Source organism: Crassostrea angulata, chromosome 8, assembly GCF_025612915.1.
Source record: "Crassostrea angulata isolate pt1a10 chromosome 8, ASM2561291v2, whole genome shotgun sequence".
Taxonomy (NCBI): Eukaryota; Metazoa; Mollusca; class Bivalvia; order Ostreida; family Ostreidae; genus Magallana; species Magallana angulata.
Window position 1 is genome coordinate 56,221,372 of NC_069118.1, and position 20,680 is coordinate 56,242,051.

Here is a 20,680-nt window from a genome sequence, read left to right on the forward strand (position 1 = left end):
TACAACTTTCACACCCCCCCCCCCCCCCCCTTCCTCTAGGATTTTGGAATGTGGTTTCGTCACAAAACTGTAATTGGAGGGGGTGTTCACTTCCAAATAAATGTACAGTGTACAAATGAATAACAAGCGAGATAAAATTCAAAATGGGAGTGAACTTATAATAATTCTTTTTAATAAAAAACTGTCACGAACAAATAAAAACGCAAGTGTTGTACAGCATTCAAGATGGGTGGGGCTACATGTTTACCCTTCACCTTCCCTATTCAGATTCGACGAAAAAAATGAATTAATATTAATTAAAAAATTATGCATCTTTTTCTCCGTCGTTTCTCCATGTCCGCCATTTACCGCACATCTCAAAACTGAGACCTCGCTTACATGGGCTTGATATCTTACAGATGTAGATATGGTAGACATGTAGTCCTAACATTTCTTATGTGTAAGCGAGAATATCAAATCAAACATCCATTACCCTAAACCTTATACCCTGGCATTACTTTTGATTTTCTTTTCTTAAATACGTAAAAAAAAATGTTCATTATTGTGTAGCACCATTTGGTTGGCGATACAGTTTTCATTGCAAGCCCTGAATACGTACTCGGTATAGCGATAAACTGTACAACATTAAACCATACCGATCGTACAATACCATTCAAATATTAATGTTTTGAACACTTGAAGTAGTAAATTAAAATGAACAGTTTGACACTGACACATTGAGCGTTACATCGCTCCATCTATGTAAGTACATGTACCTGTAAACAAAAGATATCTTCAAAATGCATAAATAAATAATGGGTAATATTACCCAGAACACACTTCAGAATCAACACAAAAGCACATTGCAAAAAATATACAGCAACGATAAGAATGATGTGTAAAATAAATATTAACAACATATAATTATAAACTCCCTGGAAAAATGTCCACAATGGAAAGCAATGCCCGTGCTTTAGCAAAGCCTGCACGTGCAGACATGTACACGTGCATACATGTACAACCCTTTCACTGCTATGCAGATATAGACTAAGGGCCATTTAGTTTATGAAGCTGTAACAAAGGACTTCAAAATATGTCTTCAGTCACTCAGTAAGTGAAAACGATTCAAGTGTTGGGACCAGTTTATCTCTTGCTCAAATATCCTTCATCACGTATTTAAAAAAAAACCTGCTGAGACGTTGTGTTGGCTGAAATATGAATGTGGTGCTATAACTTTGTTTGCACGCCTGGAATGAATACAAGATCATTGCACTCTGGAAACGGAAACGTCCGTGACGGAAGTCCCGGAAACTGATTACCGCGCTGCTGATTCACAAGGTTGTCCTCTTCTTCCGGACAGCCTCGTTCCCGTGGACCAATCAGAGTCTGGTTCACAGAGTTGTCCCCCTTTACAATACACGTGTCTTTGGTTGGATTTTCTATATACACGATCCCTTTACATACATCACGTTTTAATGCCTTTTCCCACTAAATAAAAACAAAAATCAGAAATCATGAAGATATAATCAAAATCATTGTGTGTATTGGAGCGATCATATATAGTTTTATTCTAGATAGAATCTTATTTTATTTTGACAAATAAGTAGAAATACGGCCATTTTCTATAATATTTTGAAAATATATTCAAATTTTAATGATTTTGTACATATATCCGTGTTTAAATTGCCTTGATGAAATAACAAGATCAGTGAATGCAAATCCACAACGAGGCTTACCTTGACATAATACTGGCCAGACTTCCTGCGGAGCTTCATACACCGGTTCTTGCTCTTCGTTTTCAACACCGCGAAAAGTGCACATATGAAGATGATGGAGAAAAGAACCACGAGGGAAACGCACAGCGCGAGGTTGTCCAGCAGTGCCGGGAGGCTCGGGTGATCCCCGGGGCTCACATCGAGGCTCTGGGTGGTCAGGTTAAGGAACGTAGCGTGAAAATCTCTGATCTACGGAGACAAAATAATTTAAACAATACACTTCCTGATAAGACATAAAAAAGAACGGTAAATTAAAAAGGGGCTACAAATCATTTAACGATATATTTTGTACGTGTGCAATTTTTCAAAAATTGACTTTAATTAATTTTCAATTTAAACTTTAGAAAACCATGCTAGAATTTAAATAGTATATCACAATGTATTTTTATCACAAACATAATCGTATACCCAGATTGTTTTATCTTTAAATAATTTCATGTGAATTAAATACAAAATATACCAAATCATTAGAAGCACATGAACATTTAGCGCCGGTTTTATTAATATCTTTTGGAAATGTTAGTCAAAAGCGTGAACACTGAGGAATTAATAGCTGGTAAAAAGTTTACACATGTAGTTTCAGAAAAAAGTTATTTCCATCATAGCGAAACAAAATCCAACTAGAAATTAAAAACTCAGAAGATGATACAAAAAAAATTAAATGTACGCTGTAATAATTATAAATAAGATTATAAAAGGAAAAAAGAATATATTCATTTCAGAAATAGCTTCAGTATTGAAAAGAGATTTCACAATACATTCTTACCGACCGTCATCTTTATGCTGCACAATAATAAGTTATACAATCATATATGATACCATTAATTCACGGCTTCATAAAGATTAACAACTTTAAACATAAAAAAAACATTTTCAGTTGGCTATGTGCGTTATTATAATACAATATGTACCCCTGTTAAGCTATGTAATGACGGGGAAAGGGGGTGCACTATGTATGTATGCTCTACCGTACAAGATACAAAGGGGGGGGGGGGGGTATTTAGGAAGATGATGCATCGTGGACTGAGACCAAATAATTAGTCATACCTCGTCCTGAATATACGCCGTCACTGTTGCGTTTTGAAGAAGGGTCACAAGTACTCTATCTGGTAAGTACAGAACTAGAATGAGACACATTAGTACATTAAATATCAAAGTACTGAATCGGACCTCTTTCATAAATCGATGTCAATATCTACTTGATTTAAAATGAAATAAATATATAGACGGACAAACCTCTATTGAAAATGTCTTCCGCAAACACTGTGATGTAATACAGAGATTCGTTGTGAACTCCGCGACCAAAGTGCACGTGCGAGAAGGTGTAGGATTTGGACGCTTCCCTTTGATACCTCATCTGCCAAGAAAATAGTCCCTTCAGATATACCCCGTGATCCTCCACGTAGTAGATGTTGAGTAGAGAGGCGAACACGACTTGTAGTTTCTTCCGGAAGTTTGTGAAGTTTGTATCCTATAAATACAAAGAATTTAACATAATAATAATTATTCAATTGCTTGAATTGACATCAATAGAGTTTATAACATTTTTTTTCAAAGGAAAGGTTACATTGATTCTGATTGCTTCTGCCAGTGTATACATGATATATAAGGATCCAAAACGTTAAACCTTGAAAAGGGATATAACTCTTGCATACATATGGACGCTTTCAAATTTGTCGTACTGGGGTTTCGTGACCACATGAGTTATGCTTAATGGTTAAATTTTAAATTGTAGGTATAATCCATTACCTCCTAAATCGCCATCACCACTACATATCATATGTACATACATTTACATGTATGTGAGTGACTATATCAAAGTAATATCAAATTAAACGGAAGGGGTGTGCTGAAATTTTACAATATCCTAAACAATCACTGTACTAAAGAGAAAGTTCTCTTTCATAAATCTTAATGCTTTACTTGCAAATAGGAAGCCTCGAATTCAAATGCCAAGACTACCCCACAATACGACTCATCTGCCGCGGGCTGTTCATTCTGGTTGTCATGGTCCCTGGCCGCCACTTTAGTGGTCTCTGATTGGTCAATCAGGACCTCCGTGTAGTTTTGGTGGGTCGCGTTTTTAGGGGCTACAGGCGGGTTGGTTGACGTTTGTGTGACGTTGTTTTCACCCACAGTAACGACAGTGACTCGGATATCCGGGCTGGTGAGATGTTTCCTGGGACCGGAACCGGAAGTGATGGAGGAAATCACTGTAGTGTATGTCCCCCTAGGGTCGGTTCGGCTGGTGGTAGGCTGCTCTCTAGTGGACATGGATACATCGTTCTGGTCAGAAGTGGTCTCTATGATCCCCCTGCCCTCGATGGTGGATAGTGGGGTGGTGGATGGTGGGGTGGTGGACACCGACATTTTGTTTTGGTCACTAGTGGTTTTCTCGTTATCAGTATCAGTTGTAGTAGTTAAGAGAGTCGTTCTGACTTTCTTCGTGAAAAAGTGGGGCTGTCTTATTGTGTCAAATGTATGCACTATTCTCTTTGGCAACGGGTTGACTGTGTGAAAAGGAAAACGATTATCATTTTTTTTAAACAGTACAATATATATGAATAATAATTGCTTGTCGTAATGCAATTGTATAGTACATGTATTTTAAATAATAACTGAAAACAACAATGTCATACTGCAGAATATCTGATATTATTCAAAAAGTTGAAAGTTACAATGAAAGAATAAAAGCAAATAAGATCAAAATCTAAATATTTATATCTATAAATAAATTTTATAAACTATTTAAAAATCAATGTTAAATTCCAAATACTGATAAAATTCATAATTTCCAAATCAAAAATATCGCTTGTTTTTGGTTTATATATATATATATATATATTTATTTTTTGGCAATAAACATATTGAATTGAATATGATTTGCTGATTGCATGTGTCTATATAATGGTCGGTGCTTACAGTCTAATGTCATTGGACAGCTCTGGGATAATGGGACGCAACCGTTAGGACAATGTCGCTCACTGGCCGTACATTTTTTTCTTCCTAAGAACAACGTTAAATGTATATGTGTATATATCGATTACTGACTTCAATTAAATACTAGTAAATTTTACATACAACCCGATGCAATACTTAAGAGAGAGAGAGAGAGAGAGAGAGAGAGAGAGAGAGAGAGAGAGAGAGAGAGAGAGAGAGAGAGAGAGAGAGAGAGAGAGAGAGAGAGAGAGAGAGAGAGAGAGAGTCTGTTATTTTCTCAGGTGAAATATTTACCTTGCGTGGTATACGTGGGACTGACAGGTACCCGGTAGGTAGGGTGGGGTGGGTCATCAGAAGGCTCCCCTGTTTTGGCTGTGAAGGCGTGAAGCGCCATTGGATTATCTCCTCCTGAAATCAATATCTATACATGTAATGTAATTAAATATCAAAGATATGTAGATTTACATGAAAAGGCATGACATTGTATATATAGTTTTATTTATTCTTATCCAGTTTCATTTCTTCTAAATTTTACAAGAATGTATATTTTACAAATATATTAATATGTATTATTCTTTGGTTGGTTTACAACACATGTATTTAGTACATGAACATATCTACATATTCTTGTGCCTTTGGCTATAATAACACTACCACTTTGACCACTTCATTATACTAAAAGAAGGAATCTTCATTCCTTAACAAACAAATCAACCAATATATTAAACATACATAACAGCATGCATGGAAAACAAGTTGTACCCCCCCCCCCCCCAACAACCCCCCCCCCCCCCCCCCCCCACGTATCTGTATCTCTGATTCGATTCACTCTGTTTCCGCAATTTAACTAAGTGACACATTCAGCGTAAATTGGCCTGACACATTTTTATCCACTTTATAACACAAGTTAACACCTCAAAATGTTGAATGAAACAATTTTCATACCAGTCTTCTTTTTTTAGCACTAATTTGGCATGCATTCAAAAACTAACAAGTACGCAAAGAAAGTCCTACATTTGTTCTGATTTCCCAGAGACTTATGAAAGAGGGCTGGGTGGGCGTTGCGATTTAACAGACTATATGTATCTCCTATAAACGGATAGTACATATTTCAAGTCTAAAATATTTGGTATTTTCTTAATAACTTATAGTTTATGGTACAAAAACATATATTATCCAAAGTTTCAGGAAATATATGATGGATAATTATTTGTCGACCGTCCAGTCGCCTTAAGTTATCTTGATTTCGATTGGCTGACTTCTACATGTACATTCTTCTACTCACCGACTACACAGTATCCCACATCGCACCTGTCGGGGGGACTCAGGTGGTACACAAAGAAGTCACCACAGTTGTGGAGGATCCCGGGCCGCCTGAGTACACAGCAGTCCCACTTGCCGAGGATCGTATAGGAGCCACAGACAGACACACGGAGCGAGTGGTTCACGGCGGGCACCTGCTGCTCGTGTAGGTCCACCCTCAGCGGCACCACCGTCCCGCAGGCCTTGTTCTGGAGGAGAGAGAAATTAAGGGGTCACAACTATGATATATAGTTATATTGTACACCTGTTACAATAACATATATATCTACTTGTACATTTGTACATACATATGCCACAGTCCCACACGCCTTGTTCCAGAGAGAGAGAGAGGGGGGGGGGGGGTGCTCACAACTATATCATTATCATAAACACTTACATGTATATGATTATGGTATAGGTGTGACCCCCTACTCAACTCCCACGGCCATCGGAGAGAAACAGTTATCACACACAAACTGGGGGTAGGAACAACTACTGATTACAAAAAACAACAAATTCTGCAATAGGTTTCAAGAATATATTTTCAAAAAAATCCAATTCTCATGTTCGATTGCTTTTTTCTCCGGTCTTAGAATATCATATAATTTTGAAACCATTTAAGAGCTCACTGGAGACTTTTTTCCTTTAATTGCAACGAAAGAAGTGTACACACAGTCTTCCCAACAACAGAGGAATCAAGTCAAGAGCGATTGCTGCTGTCATCAAAGCGACTTATTAACAGGTGGGTATTGTATCGAAATTATTCAAGAAGATTTTATTTTACAATTTTATACAAGTCATAATATTAAAAAAGAAAAACATGTATAATAGGTTAAAATAGTTTACAATTCCAACCGATTCTGACTCTAGTTCTGATCCTGGATGCCTATACTGATTCACAGTGCTGCTGTTCACACCAAATTCAAATCAAACTTTCATCATGATTTTTACGCACATTTTCCAGTTTACAAAAAGAATTCATACACAGAAATGTAGTTTTAGAGGTTTAGATGACCAATCATAAATTATTTTTTTTTCTTCCACGAAGTACAGAAGCTGATCCTGAGAGGAGCGATTGTTGATGGATAAATAGAAATATTCCAATTAAATCAGAATTGTTTGGAAATTGAGGAAGAATACCATTAAGGCGGAAGTTGCAGAGACGTGGTGTTTACAAGGGACCGGAAGTTTATTCGCGAGCGAAGTAGACTGACAAGTGACTTCCGCTATTTGTAAGAGAGCGTGCGATTGCACTGTTCTTCATAAACACTACTGTTTCTTCCGACTTTCGAGGATTGGATGAAATAATTCACAGAAAAACATTTGTAAGCAGTAAAAGTCTCACCAAAGTCTCACTAAGTACCTAGATTATGACTTCTTACGACCAATCGACAGTATAGAATTTTACATTTAAAACTTCACAAAAACATTATGTCATTATCTACATGTAGAACCATTTCAACAAGAGCTTGGACTTTGGGTAGTTGTGTCAAACAGCAATATGACGTAGGCTGTCTATTTCTTTGCTAGCCACTCATCCATGGCTCTTTGAAATCAACAAGATTTGTCTGACTTTTGAGCTAAGACCACGCAATCGATGCATATTTCGCTTGAAACCGCGTCATTTTTAACTTGTTTTGACGCAAGGAATAGATAGCTACGCCCTACTGAAAGTCCAAGGCCTTGTTAATATGGTTCTATTTGAATGCAATACTTTGTTTATAGTCTTTTCAGACTAGACAAATACTAGACGAATAGAACACATGTGTCACACATGTATACACATGTAGCTGGTTGTACCCTGTGTCACACATGTATACACAATGATTGCCCCTGTGTCACACGTGTATACACATGTAGCTGGTTGTACCCTGTGTCACACATGTATACCACCCTGTGTCACACATGTATACACATATAGCTGGTTGTACCCTGTGTCACACATGTATACACAATGATTGCCCCTGTGTCACACGTGTATACACATGTAGCTGGTTGTAGGGTATATACATTTAACTGATTTACGGGTTTACTATGAGGGCAATGCAGTTATAGAGTCAACCTTTTAATAAAACTCAAATTATTCTGGGTTTTTAAAATCGACAAAAAAGTGTTTGCAAAAAAGTCTTGTATAGTCTATAATGTATATGTTTTTCACTGAATAAGTTAAGTACGAAAAACTGTTTTTTAAGGGTGATTGGCCATGTAGCCAAAATAGCCGGAAAGGAAGGTTACCTTAATGCACAGTGTAGGTATCTTGGCCGGTTTCCCATTGATCTGGAACTTGTACCATCCTTCCGGAAGTCCTTGGTCACAGTTTCCGGATCCGCCATTACCGATTTCCCGCCATTTGTCGTTTAACGTTGTGTGTCCAGAGTCGCTACAAACATCTACACCTGGGGAGAAAAAAACACAATATTGATTTAATATGATTATTAATGTAATCAAATCAAGATATATATATTTTTTATTTTGGATGTTTGGGTATCGTGATGACTTCATTATTTTATGACATGTTGAATCATTTTGTTATATGTGTTGATATCATATTTTACGAACTAAAAAATTCATTATTAGGGATTTTTTTTTCTAAGAAACTTTTTATGATATATGTTACCATTATATAGCTTCTGAAGATTTTAAAATGAACGCGCTTAAGCTATATTGAACGTTTTTCGTGTTTTCTTATCTAATTTTTATCGAGAGAGAGAGAGAGACTGGATATCAAATATATCTATAATTGTTAAATGATGAATCACATGAGTATAGCGGGGATATTTAATGGGAATTTCAGTCAGTAGCTTAAATAAATTCAGTATTTTTTAAAATAAGAAACTTTTGAATATTCTAATGTTCGTTTTAAAATGACTTTTTTAATTTCTCGTTAATATCGTAAAAAGCGTCTAAATTTTCCCCTTATAAAAGCAGATAGCTACTGCTTCCCCAAATCAATTGGTTGAAGAAAAAAACCTCAGTTAATGTTAAACATATTTCATCCACATGTATATCATGTTGGTGGATTCAGGAAAAGTCATTACCAAAACAGGAACTTACAAATAATATAATTAAAACACCTTTCTCCATTTCGTTTTGTTTATGACAAATTGCAATTCTCAGTTTACGTAAATTACTCATATCAGAACATCAGTCTAAGGCCGCGTCATCTTTCTGAAACCGGATCTTTAATTTTCAGAGGTCTGGGTTTTGTTTTTTACGTTTGGACATATGATTTGTGTCTGATGTATAAACTCAACTTGGAAATGCCATTCCTAAATGTACATTAAAGTAACCTAAAGGAGTATGCGCTTTGTTTTGTTTATTCTTTAATCGTAATACAGTAAAACTCGGTTATAGCGAGTTTTACAGTATACGTGCATAAAGTGCTATACCCTAGTTTACTATTATACATGATACACATTTACCTATAAAATGATTTTTTAAATTTTTAATCTTCAAACCATTTTTCTCTTCAACACATTTGATGCATCATTGTCATATACTACTGTGGTTTCATCAATATTCGTTGAATACCAATTTTCGTGGATTTCGTTGTTAAGTTTATCCATGAAATTAAAAGTACATTGAAGTGCAATTTCTACTAATAATTGTTATTGACAGGGTCATTGGCCACGAATTTACGTATCCTTGAAACTGTGATTTTCACTTTATCCACGAAAATTGATATCCTTGAATATTAATGAAACCACAGTAATTGAGAGTCGTGTACATATATTATGCAACTATATAAAATCAAGTCAATCATCCATTATTTTGTGTCTGAACTTTAATGAAAATGAGAGAGAGAGAGAGAGAGAGAGAGAGAGAGAGAGACAGAGACAGAGACAGAGAGAGAGAGAAGTGACCCAGCTAAATTAACGAAACTGACTGAATTCCGGACACCTGAGTGCGAATGAAATTGAAACAATGCATAATTACCGCTATAAATAGAACCATGGGCTTCCGTAACACTGCCAATGCCTAGAAAAAAAATAAGCAGATTTATAAAACATGTCACCTAGAATAAAAAACATATATTTACTGTGTACATATGAAACATTTGTCGAATGTATAGGGGTTCAGACACATACGGGCAGAGTGATCGGAACGGGGGGGGGGGGGGGTGTTCAGGGAAAATTTAGTACGGGGAATTCCTTAACTTTCTGTAATAGAGATAACACACGTTTGATAAATCACCTTTTTCGTGGCTATACAGTCTTTATCTTTTACCCTAAAAAGGGCATACATATAGGACATAAATGACTCACTTTTACAGGAACATAGTGTGTACACACGTGCAAAAATAACATAGATCATAACTTTCCCGATATGATATACATGTATATCTATGAATATTTGAAAATGTCCGTGTCAGCAGAGTGAGTAGTTTAACTAATTAAAATCTACCCCAAGGTCTAAACAGGACAAACACAAATATATGTGCAGGTAATGTCATGTACAACAATTTCTACGATTTCTTCTGCAGAAGATACATAAGTATCATATGTGCAAGGTTGTAAAATACATGTAAATTCAGCTGAACAATTTATTCCAAAATAGTAGTTGATTCAATATTCCAATCTATTCCCAACAATGGTTGATTCAATATTCCAATCCACAATGAAGAATAAGTAGATCTGTAAGTTAATTCATGTATACTATGATCAAACTCTGAGACCTGATCTTAAGCGACTGTGAATTAGTTTCAGATTGTTTCTAACGAGCCCCCGTGCTCTAAGACTTTGTGTTCTAGCTGTAGAGCCCCTGTGGGTACTTCAGGGGGTCAATGGTTGGGCACTTGAATTACTGGGTAATTGACACGTACATAGACTTCAGCCTGACCCCGAGGGTCGAAAGGGTGTCCTAGAAAAAATCAATCCTCAAAGAGTGCTTATTCTATAGTCGCTTCCTCTTCAGTCTGAGAGAGTTTAGTGAATTCTAATAAAACTGTAAAAGATGAACTTATTGTTCAAAAGGTTCCAACAGTAAAGGACCCCCCCCCCCCCCCCGCCCCGTCCTTATTTTGTTTCATCAACTAAACAGGGACACACGTTAAATTGTTTTTAATTGTTTGCCTCTTTATGTATAAATATATATACATGTATATATTCACAATAAGATAGTGTCCTTCTAATGATTGTCTATAGTGTTTGTTTGTTTCTTTAATTCAAGTGATCAATACTGTTCCTTTGGAAAGCTAGGTATAAATTGACAGATTACCCTGATAACAGCCATCTCTTTAGAAGACTGTACGGCTACAGTGTATGTATACCCTGATGCCAACTGAATGGGACAATAAAACAGATTGCCTTATTAAACGTAGATAAGTATCCATTCTAATAGATTATAAAATCTATTTTAATAACGCTTATCATGCGGATAAAACTTGTAATATGAAGAAAATTGTGACTTAAATGATCTTAGACAAGAATTGTGAGGAAACAATTAATTGAAACGGGTTATAAGAGGTAAATTTAAACCCAGCTTCCCTTTTCGCTTTCTAATAGGTCTCCCATGCACATATATGTCTGCATTCAATGATTGTACAATCGTGTTTTTCAAATCCGATGGAAGCTTGCGATAAAATTATTCTGTTGTCTAGTTCAAATTGTTCACTTTAAAAAAGATCTATGAGAAAAAAGAAGTTTCAAATATTTAGAAAATTTGACCCGATATTGATTTCTTTCAAAACTGAAGATATTTTTTAACGTGCTACAAGTTTGGTTTTGTTAGCAGACGACAAAAAGAGACAAGCCTATAAAATGCATAGCGTTTCACACAACTCTCTAAATATGTAAATGACATTACCTTGATTTAAAAAAAGAGAATGAATCAAAACATTGTTCAAACTGTGTTTATCAAGTTTAAAAGGTAAAAATCACAGGAGGAAGAAAAAGGTCTATAAATAAACACTTACCCTTAATAAATATTATCACAGAGAGGCTCACAAAGCGATGGACGGCGAACATGATGGGGGAGTGAAAGAACGCTTCAAATGGGGCCCCACTTTCACTATTTTGGGGACTATACGCTAGTTATAGTGATGTTACGGACTCGAGGGTTTTTTTTTTCACCGATTATCTGAGCGGCCTGAAACAAAAACCAATTAAAACGTCAACTCTAAACCGCTGTGATAAGGCCACATTGAGGCGATCTGTAGCGAATGTATTATTGAAAACACTTCGGTTAATTGAAGTCACTTTTTTGACATTTACAACAAAACATCCCGCTCGCGTAAAAATAATCAAGTATATATAGGTGAGCTTTTAAGGAACGGAAGTATTTAGATTTACTTTAATAAAAAAAAAAATTGACACAAAATTAAGTGGTATTATTCAGAGAGGAAATGACTTCAGCCACCGACGCTTGGGGTTAAAATTAGCCCGCCAGGGTGAAAAAGAAGTCCTCAGGAAGCAATTAAGAATTCTGTTAAGAATTTTGTTGACAAAGGATGCCGTATCGCTAAATATCATAGATTTGGAAGTTGGAGCTTCCCCTGTGTTTGAATCTTAAGTCTGTTTAATTAAAAGCCCAAATGTCTAAATTACCTTAAAATGAGGATTTCTCTAGGATGTGTTCGACCTGGAAATGACAAAAAACTCAATTTTGATTGTAAAATCAACTTTTAAAATTTTATTATTGCTATGCATGGAAATAAAAGTCCCTGCAGAATTAGAAACTGTGACTCGCGGGCCAGTTAGTAGACGGTAGCTACACCCAATGCGCTACAGAATTAGGCACCAGGATTTGGCGATATAAAATTCGTCGTAATGGGTTAAAATCGCCATTTTGTGACGTACTGTCTTAAAATGTTGAAGTCCCGGATATCGAGGATCCTTAAACAAATTGAAAAAATGTTGTTATTGGTTATCATAGTACACGAAATAATGCCCACTTGAAATCGATCACAAAATGTGAATACATGTATTACTAAATACGCAAAAGTTAATGCCTACGAATATCAATTAATAAAGCTTTATTCAGCATTCTAAATACTGGTCAGTTAACATATATACAAGAATACCGGTGTTAGAAATGAATGAAGATGATTACATAATTACGCCATTTGTCACTTTGTGAGTTGTGAAACGATGACTTAATCTCTACAACAGAGTGGTATAGTTGTCTCGAGTCCATCTTCAAGTTCATTTATTTATTTCACTCATAACATCTTCAGAGTACATGTACATCACGTGACACCGACAGAGGAATCATACATTATCTTTATCTTTTAGTAGTAGTTGTTGTTTTAAATAAAAATATTACTTTAACATCTCAATAGACATGCAGCAATCGAAAATTTTGTGCATACTGTATCAGCATTCACGGACCAAGTGTTAAATTTATACTAAGTATTGCTGATATACACATGTCACTATAAATAAATAAACTACTAATACTAATACTACAACATTATAAAGATGTATAGCTGAAGAGTCATCGACAGACACGCCCTTAGTGAGTCAGTACTGTGTACTCAGACCATTAGGACTAGTCAGTACTTCTTTGGTTTTATGCTGGGGAAACACCGACAGGCGTGGATCTAGATTTTTTTTTTTCAAACGAAGGGGTGGGTGGAGAAATTTAGATATGATCAATGTCACCTCTCTCTCTTTCACTCAGTTTTTTGTTTGGAAAAACATTTCGTTGTTCAGTCTAAGCCGCAGATCAAAGTCTTTAGCAGTAAGGTAATTTAGAGATAATTTTTGTCACTTTACTGCTTTGGTATGGTAAGAGTGCCAGAATATATATAGAAAAGGTCTGAGAAACCAATATTAAATGTAAGGTGATTCTTAGAGAAATGATAAACTCCATAATAGCTCTCTCTCTCTCTCTCTCTCTCTCTCTCTCTCTCTCTCTCTCTCTCTCTCTGTGAGATGAAAAATATCCCATTTGGTCAGTGCCATGACAAGGGAAAGTTTTCAGCATCGGTATAACTACTATAATTCATTTTGAGTATATTAATCACTTTTGCCATAAACACGTGAAATATACAATAAAAAGATTTAATAACGCGGTGTTCAGCATCTAGAGGATGTGTAAACAAATTGCTAATAATTGGTAATTTGAGTCTTGTACTTGAAAAAAGGAGGAAATTAACTGATCGAAATAGAAAACCTATAATTGAACCACCCTCATGTGTCAGAAAGGGGCCTGATGATTGCTTCACTCATTATTTAAGTTTTGCACCATCAAAGTGAGAATCAAAGATAAGGTCGAAACAACTTCTACGAATCACGTGATCTTGAGTCGCAAGTCAGAATCTTAATCTTCATAGAGCTTGAAAAAAAAACCACAAGTGTATTATGTAATATGCACGTGGTCATTGATTCAGTAATACGCCCCCACCTAACTCTAAAAAAAATATATTTAGTATATTATTTAGCAGCAACAATCACCTATATACAGTGTATACTTTAATATCCCTATTACGGACTTTTTTAAATAAATAAAAAAACTGCCTTTGCGGAATTAACTTAAATTAATGCGTAACTTTAAAAGTTTAAGAAATGGCGGAATAAGTTGCGTGGAATCTCACAATCGGTAATCAAGATATATTGCGTCAAATGTAATATATAGAAAACCATTATACAATGTATATGTTGCCTTCAGCATAGTTACCTTTCAATATAACATGAACATCTTCTGTTTTTTGACATTTAATTTAATTACACTAAAACAAAAGGGTTTTTATTTAACCCACTTATATTTTTTAAATTTGATACAGTAGCTCTTTGTACATGTATGTACAACTTACACTTTGTACATAGCATTTACGTCATTGGCCCAAAAACTAAAAGATGAAAAACAAGAAGTGAAAGGCCTTTTTATACATGACTTTTGTATACCATTCCATATTAGCATTATTTGTTAATATAAGTAGCTTATACATGTAGAATCACTTTGGTGATGTAACTTAATGTATACGAAAAGAAGATTTTTGAAAATTTAACCTTATACATTGTATATTCCTATGTACAAATTTGTACCCCACCCCATTGTTGCCCAACCCTTCCTCTAGGGATCATGATTTGAACAAACTTGAATCTACATTACCTTAGGATCGATGCTCCCGAAAGGTTACATTTTTCTGGCTAATTGGTTTTTGAGAAGAAGGTTTTTAAACGTTCTCCCGTACATATTCCTATGTAAAATTTTAACCCCCATTCTGGCTCCGCCCTACCCCCTGGGATCAGGATTTGAGCAGACCTGAATCTACATCATGTGAAGATGCTTTAACATGAAATTCAACTTTTCCGGCCGAATGATTTTTGAAAAGAAGGTTTTCAAAGATTTTCTTACAAAGTACTGAGAAAAGTTTTTACCCCAGAAGAATTTTCAAAAATATTTTCTCTAAATATTTTTATGTAAAACTTCAATCCCCACCCCTACATTGTGACCCAACTCTTCTCCCAGGGATCATGATTTTGAACAAACTTGAATCTGAAAAATCTGAGGAAGCTCTTTCTTATAGATCTGGCCAAATGATATTTGAGAAAAATTTTAAAATGTCAATTAAATTTTCAGGTGAGCTAAATATGCAAAAACATATAGAAAAGAAATCTAATATTTAGTTGGTAAAAAATTACAAACAAGTACAATGTCTGGTTCTCCTCTCAGAAAGTCAGAGATTAGCATTTTCTCCCTCTTTTATTCGTGTATCTATGGGTGACAATGGTCGCATTTGAGGAATGAGACAAAAACACAATGATGTTGATATATATTTTACATTGGCAATGTAAGCACTTGAAACTTGTTCGGCGGTCTTTGAATGTGGTCGTCGTTTTCAAATCAAAAGCCACATCTGAAGTTGACATTTTGACATATTTACAGAAAACATTGAGTCTCGTCTTATGTATGTCATAATGCCAAAAAATTACATCATTTGGAAGTAATGATTGTGAAATAAAGAATCAATATATTTATTATTTCTAGCGACCTTAATAATATTTATATTACTTATTATATGCAAATTTAAGAGTAATCAAGTGACTCTCTAATTCCATTGCCAAATAAAAAGATTATTATCTCGGAGTCACTGTTTTAATCTTGAGTCTTTAAGATGGAAAATAACCGAAAAATTACAGGAAACGTGTCGAACAAAGACGGTCAGCCAACGGACCTAAAAAAAAAAACAAAACAAACAATCAAACAAAAAATATGCAACACATGAGGAATTCAGCTATAATTCGGTTTACAACCGCCTGACTACATGTATATTATGTAACTATTGTGAACTGGTTACGCCCTATCTAGTCAAGATAACCATTTTATGATCGGTAGTATATCAAAAGTGTGCCACACAGGTCACTCGGACATCAACGGTGGTCAACGGACATCAACGGACATTGGGGGACGTCAATGGACGTAAACAAACATTTATAAACATCAACAGACGTCAACAAACATTAACGTATGTCAATGGTCTACAACAGACATCAACATACGTAAACGGACATCAACATACGTAAACAGACATCAACATACGTAAACGGACGTTCACAAACATTAACGGACGTAAACAAAATTTAACGTATATCAATGGTCTACAACAGACATCAACGAACTTCAATCCTTGTCAACAGATGTCAAGGAACATCAATGAACGTAAACGAACATCATTAAACATCATCAAACATTAAAGGACATCAACAAACATCATCAAACGTCATCGAACATCAATAGACATCAACGAACGTCAACAAACATCATCGTACATCACCGAACATCAACAGACGTCAACGAACACCGACGGAGATTAACGAACATTCAATTTTGTCAACAAACATCAACATACGTCAATGGTAGTCAACGAACATGACGAACATCAACATAGGTCAACGAACACCAAAGGAAATCAACAAACGCCAAGATCGTTAACAAACACCAACGAATGTCAATGGACGTCAACAGACGTCACCGAATATCAGCAAAGGTCAACGATCTTCAACAAACAAAATGGACATCAACAAACATCAACGGACGTCAACAAACATCAAAGGACGTTAAGGAAAATCAACGAACGTAAAAGGACGTAGGCCGACACGTTCTACAAAGGTTCAGTGCAAAACGCATGTTCCGAAACGAATTTTTTTTAATCCCAAGCTTTGAACATTCTAAAACTCAAACTTTCTGCCAGATAAAACGAACTTCATGAGCAAATCAAGGACAATAAACGCATGCAACAAAAAGGAGCGGATTGAACATTTTGGCGCCTTTTGATGGACAGTGCCATTGTCTAGTGAGGTATGACTGGCCATTCATTTGTTTGTACTTTAAGCTATATAGATAAAAGACTAAATACCGATCTTCTTCCATATCTAATGCGAATTAAAAAACATTTTTTATTTCATTTTTTTGGGGGCCTTATACTATTCAAGTGAATTCGTTTAGAAAATATGTTAGGGTGGGAGTCACTAGTATCGCATACTTTTCAAATTATAATAAGTAATTGTTTGTTTTTGCAATTATGCCACCTATTACTCACGGATCTGAAAAAATAAACACTTGATATTTTACTGGGCGCCCGATACTTAAAAAAACTATCAAAACTTCTTAATTACTTATCTTTAAAAGTTCAAATCTAAATGTGCAACTCATTCAAACCCACACATTTAATGCAATTTTTACACACATGTTTACGCCCCTAATCAAAATTACTAGTATGACACATTAGAAATATTTTTGTCACGCAAAAATTCCTATTTCAAGCAAACAAAACGCCTACATTGTTTTACAATCACATTGTCATGTGATTTTATTGTTGAAAACAATTCAGCAGTTCAATAAAATTCCTAACCAATAAAAGTAAAAAAAAAACACCTTTAGAAAAACAAGAGGCCCATGGGGCCACATCGCTCACCTGAGCAACAATTGGCGTTCAAAAGATATTGTGCCATATGGTCCCTCGGTAGAATAACAAAAAATAAATATTGTCAAGTATTCGAATTTTACAATTATTTTTGCATACACGTAATCTTTGACATTGTACCTTCATGAAATACTATTTTTTACCAGAATAAGAAAATCCTACGCAAGATATAAAACTAAACATTTGGTAGGGGTACACTGTTAAGTTGTTAACTTCCAATTCCCTATATTTTCGTTCTGCCCCCCCCCCCCCCCCCCCACACACACACTTTGTAAAGCGATCAAAATATATGAGAGCATATAGGTACATTTGTTTCATCAACTACTTACTTGTTATTGTATTTTAAAAAAATATATAATAGTTATTGTATTTTATTTAAAAAATCCTTCATGTATAGATGTGAAGAAGAAAATTGTACCTCAATGTGCTCAATTCCTCAAATTAAAACATTCAAAAATTTAATTTGTTTTCCATTATAATTAAATGACTGTTATTTACCTCGCGTACAAACCAGGATAATTTTCCGCTGTGATATTTTCTTAGGAATAGCGATAATTATTTTATCCCCGTAACAGAAATGTGTCAAAACTATGGAAACTGTTTTAAAGATGTCGTTTTTATTTACTCGTGTCTGAAAAACTATCAAAATTGATGTAGATTTCACATTATTTATTGTATAATGAGGGGACCCCAGAGAGTAGGTATATACAGAATATCATTCTTTTATTTTTTTTGTTCAAGTATTTAACATACTCTAATTCATATAGAATTTCTAATGTTCAACCAAAATTTCAGCGTCAATCGTAGAATTATAAGCAAGATACAGAGCTCACAGTTTCCCTAGGTTTGAGTCATATTTTGTTGACATGACTTTATTACATTCAGCTTAAGATTTTTAACTTGGTATTTCCTATTCACCATTAAAAATGGAAAAAAAGAATGGCCTAAGATTTTCAATTCTTTTATTCACTCAAGACCAGTTCATTGGTATTTAAGGTTCAAAATCAGTTTATACAAATGTACACAAACACAGTCAAGGATCACATGTACAGTAGGAGTAATAATGACGAAAAAAGGTTAAGTTTACAATACAATAAGTTGTTAAAATTGGTTTCTGGAAGAACAGACTTTGAAAATTTTCTTAATAAATATTGACAATTTTTTTACTTTTTTAATGTTTAGTTTTTAAGATCTGTGTACAAACATAGAATTGTGAGCAAATCTCTGTATCTTAATTGCTTATAATTCGAAGCTTAACACTCAAATATGGTTAGTAAATAGAAATTGTAAACAATTAAACACAAGAAACATGCATGCACTATAACAAATAAAGAACACAATTTATTTTTTCGAAATGAATCATATATACACTGTAACACATGTATATATACCTACATATTTCTTTCAGCGATATCAAACTCTATTTAAACTGAATAAACTCGAGAAAATGCCGAGCATCGATCTCAACAAAACCTATTGCATTAATCTACCATTACGCAAAAGATAATGCCGAATTACCGATAGAATGAATTGTATTTCAGTACTTTTTTGATACATCAGATTTTGCTTAATTTGCGCAGGTAAAGAGTTAACTGTTTGATCTACCGAAGTCTCTGTTTGAATTGATACGTAAAAATCACGAAATACGAGAGTTCCCAGGTTAAAATACAAAGCATAAATAATGCATACGAAACGAAAATCAGTCCTAGCTAACACCAACGTCATGTGTGAAATCTGTCAACGCATTGAAATATTTAGCCTCAATTTACTTCACAAAATCGGCACCAATATATTTTGCATGTTTCAAAAATTTCCCTTCATACACGAACTGTTGCATAAACAAGCAAATTCATCATAGTCAGATCGACCCTTTTTCGTATAATGTCATGGCTGCTTTAAACAAAGAACCTCGTTTTAGAAGTATGGAATACGAGTCTTGGTAAAATGGGTATGCAAACCCGGGCCGTGGCAAATTAAAAGCCGGGGTAGATCTGCAATCGTCAATTCCAAATACGCATTATTTTGCGGCAATATTTACAGCGAATACAAATATAACTGGTCCATCAAATATCCTGAAAATTTAATGAGATTGGCAGATTAATAACTGCCAATCTTTTGTTTTGACCAGGCCAAGTCTTGCCTACCCATTTTACCGGATGCCGAACCGAACCGAAGCTGAAACACGCCTTTCCTTTATCATTATTTTCGTAATAACTCAGATTTGAAACTGAATTAGACCTTAATTTTTGCAATTTATATTTTCCTTCCCATAAGGATAATTTATGCTAAACTACGTTGAATTTGCCTCGGTAGTTCTTGAGAAGAAGATTTTTAAAAATGCACCCCCCTTTTTCTACAGTTTCAAGGTTTTCTCCGCTTTGAATACAGATCGTACTTTTATTTCTGCAATTTATATTTGCCATCCCATAAGGATGCTTTGTGCCAAATTTGGTTGAAATTGGATAAGCGGTTTTAGAGAAGAAGTTCAAAATGTAAAAAGTTTACAGACGGACGGACGGACGGACGTACCAACGTAAGGTACATTGTGTGATTTTTGGTGTCTGTACTTTGTGGGGAATGAATGATTGGTACAAAAAATCAGTATGGGTATTAATTTTTCTGTTGGTATAATTAGTCATTATGAAAATTTCTTGTCTGTTCACAGTGGGTACCACATTCATAGGTACAAATGAAATGTCCGTCGTTGTGTCTGTACTATGGGGAATTTAAATGAAACTATCAAGTTAATTAGATTCATAGGCGTCAGAACTGTGGGTGCTAAGGGAGGCTTAGCCACCCCCCCCCCCCATGTTTT

The 20,680-nt window shown here is 35.0% G+C and overlaps 1 protein-coding gene across 2 annotated transcripts; it reads right to left on the reverse strand.

Annotated features, from left to right (window-relative positions):
* Positions 1 to 319: 319 nt before the first annotated feature.
* On the reverse strand, positions 320 to 12,219 carry LOC128158608 (uncharacterized). Of its 2 annotated transcripts, none has more exons than XM_052821536.1 (11): positions 11,911 to 12,219; positions 9,933 to 9,974; positions 8,232 to 8,392; positions 5,980 to 6,205; positions 4,989 to 5,102; positions 4,677 to 4,760; positions 3,678 to 4,264; positions 2,991 to 3,225; positions 2,802 to 2,860; positions 1,716 to 1,943; positions 320 to 1,467 (listed from the first exon to the last, which is right to left on the reverse strand). In XM_052821536.1, the coding sequence occupies exons 1-11, from the start codon at positions 11,960 to 11,962 to the stop codon at positions 1,207 to 1,209; spliced, it is 2,049 nt and encodes a 682-aa protein (XP_052677496.1). In that variant the 5' UTR covers positions 11,963 to 12,219; the 3' UTR covers positions 320 to 1,206. The 2 variants fall into 2 exon arrangements, with proteins under 2 accessions (XP_052677496.1, XP_052677495.1); XM_052821535.1 differs by having other exon boundaries at positions 2,802 to 2,875.
* Positions 12,220 to 20,680: the final 8,461 nt, after the last annotated feature.

Excerpts from the sequence above, each read along its gene's own strand:
- LOC128158608 (XM_052821535.1), bottom strand. The coding sequence starts at position 11,962 with ATGTTCGCCGTCCATCGCTTTGTGAGCCTCTCTGTGATAATATTTATT. Across the intron at positions 6,206-8,231 it reads TACCTACACTGTGCATTAAG|AACAAGGCCTGCGGGACGGT; the intron begins GTAACCTTCCTT and ends TCTCTCCTCCAG. Across the intron at positions 4,265-4,676 it reads CTGTCCAATGACATTAGACT|TCAACCCGTTGCCAAAGAGA; the intron begins GTAAGCACCGAC and ends CTTTTCACACAG.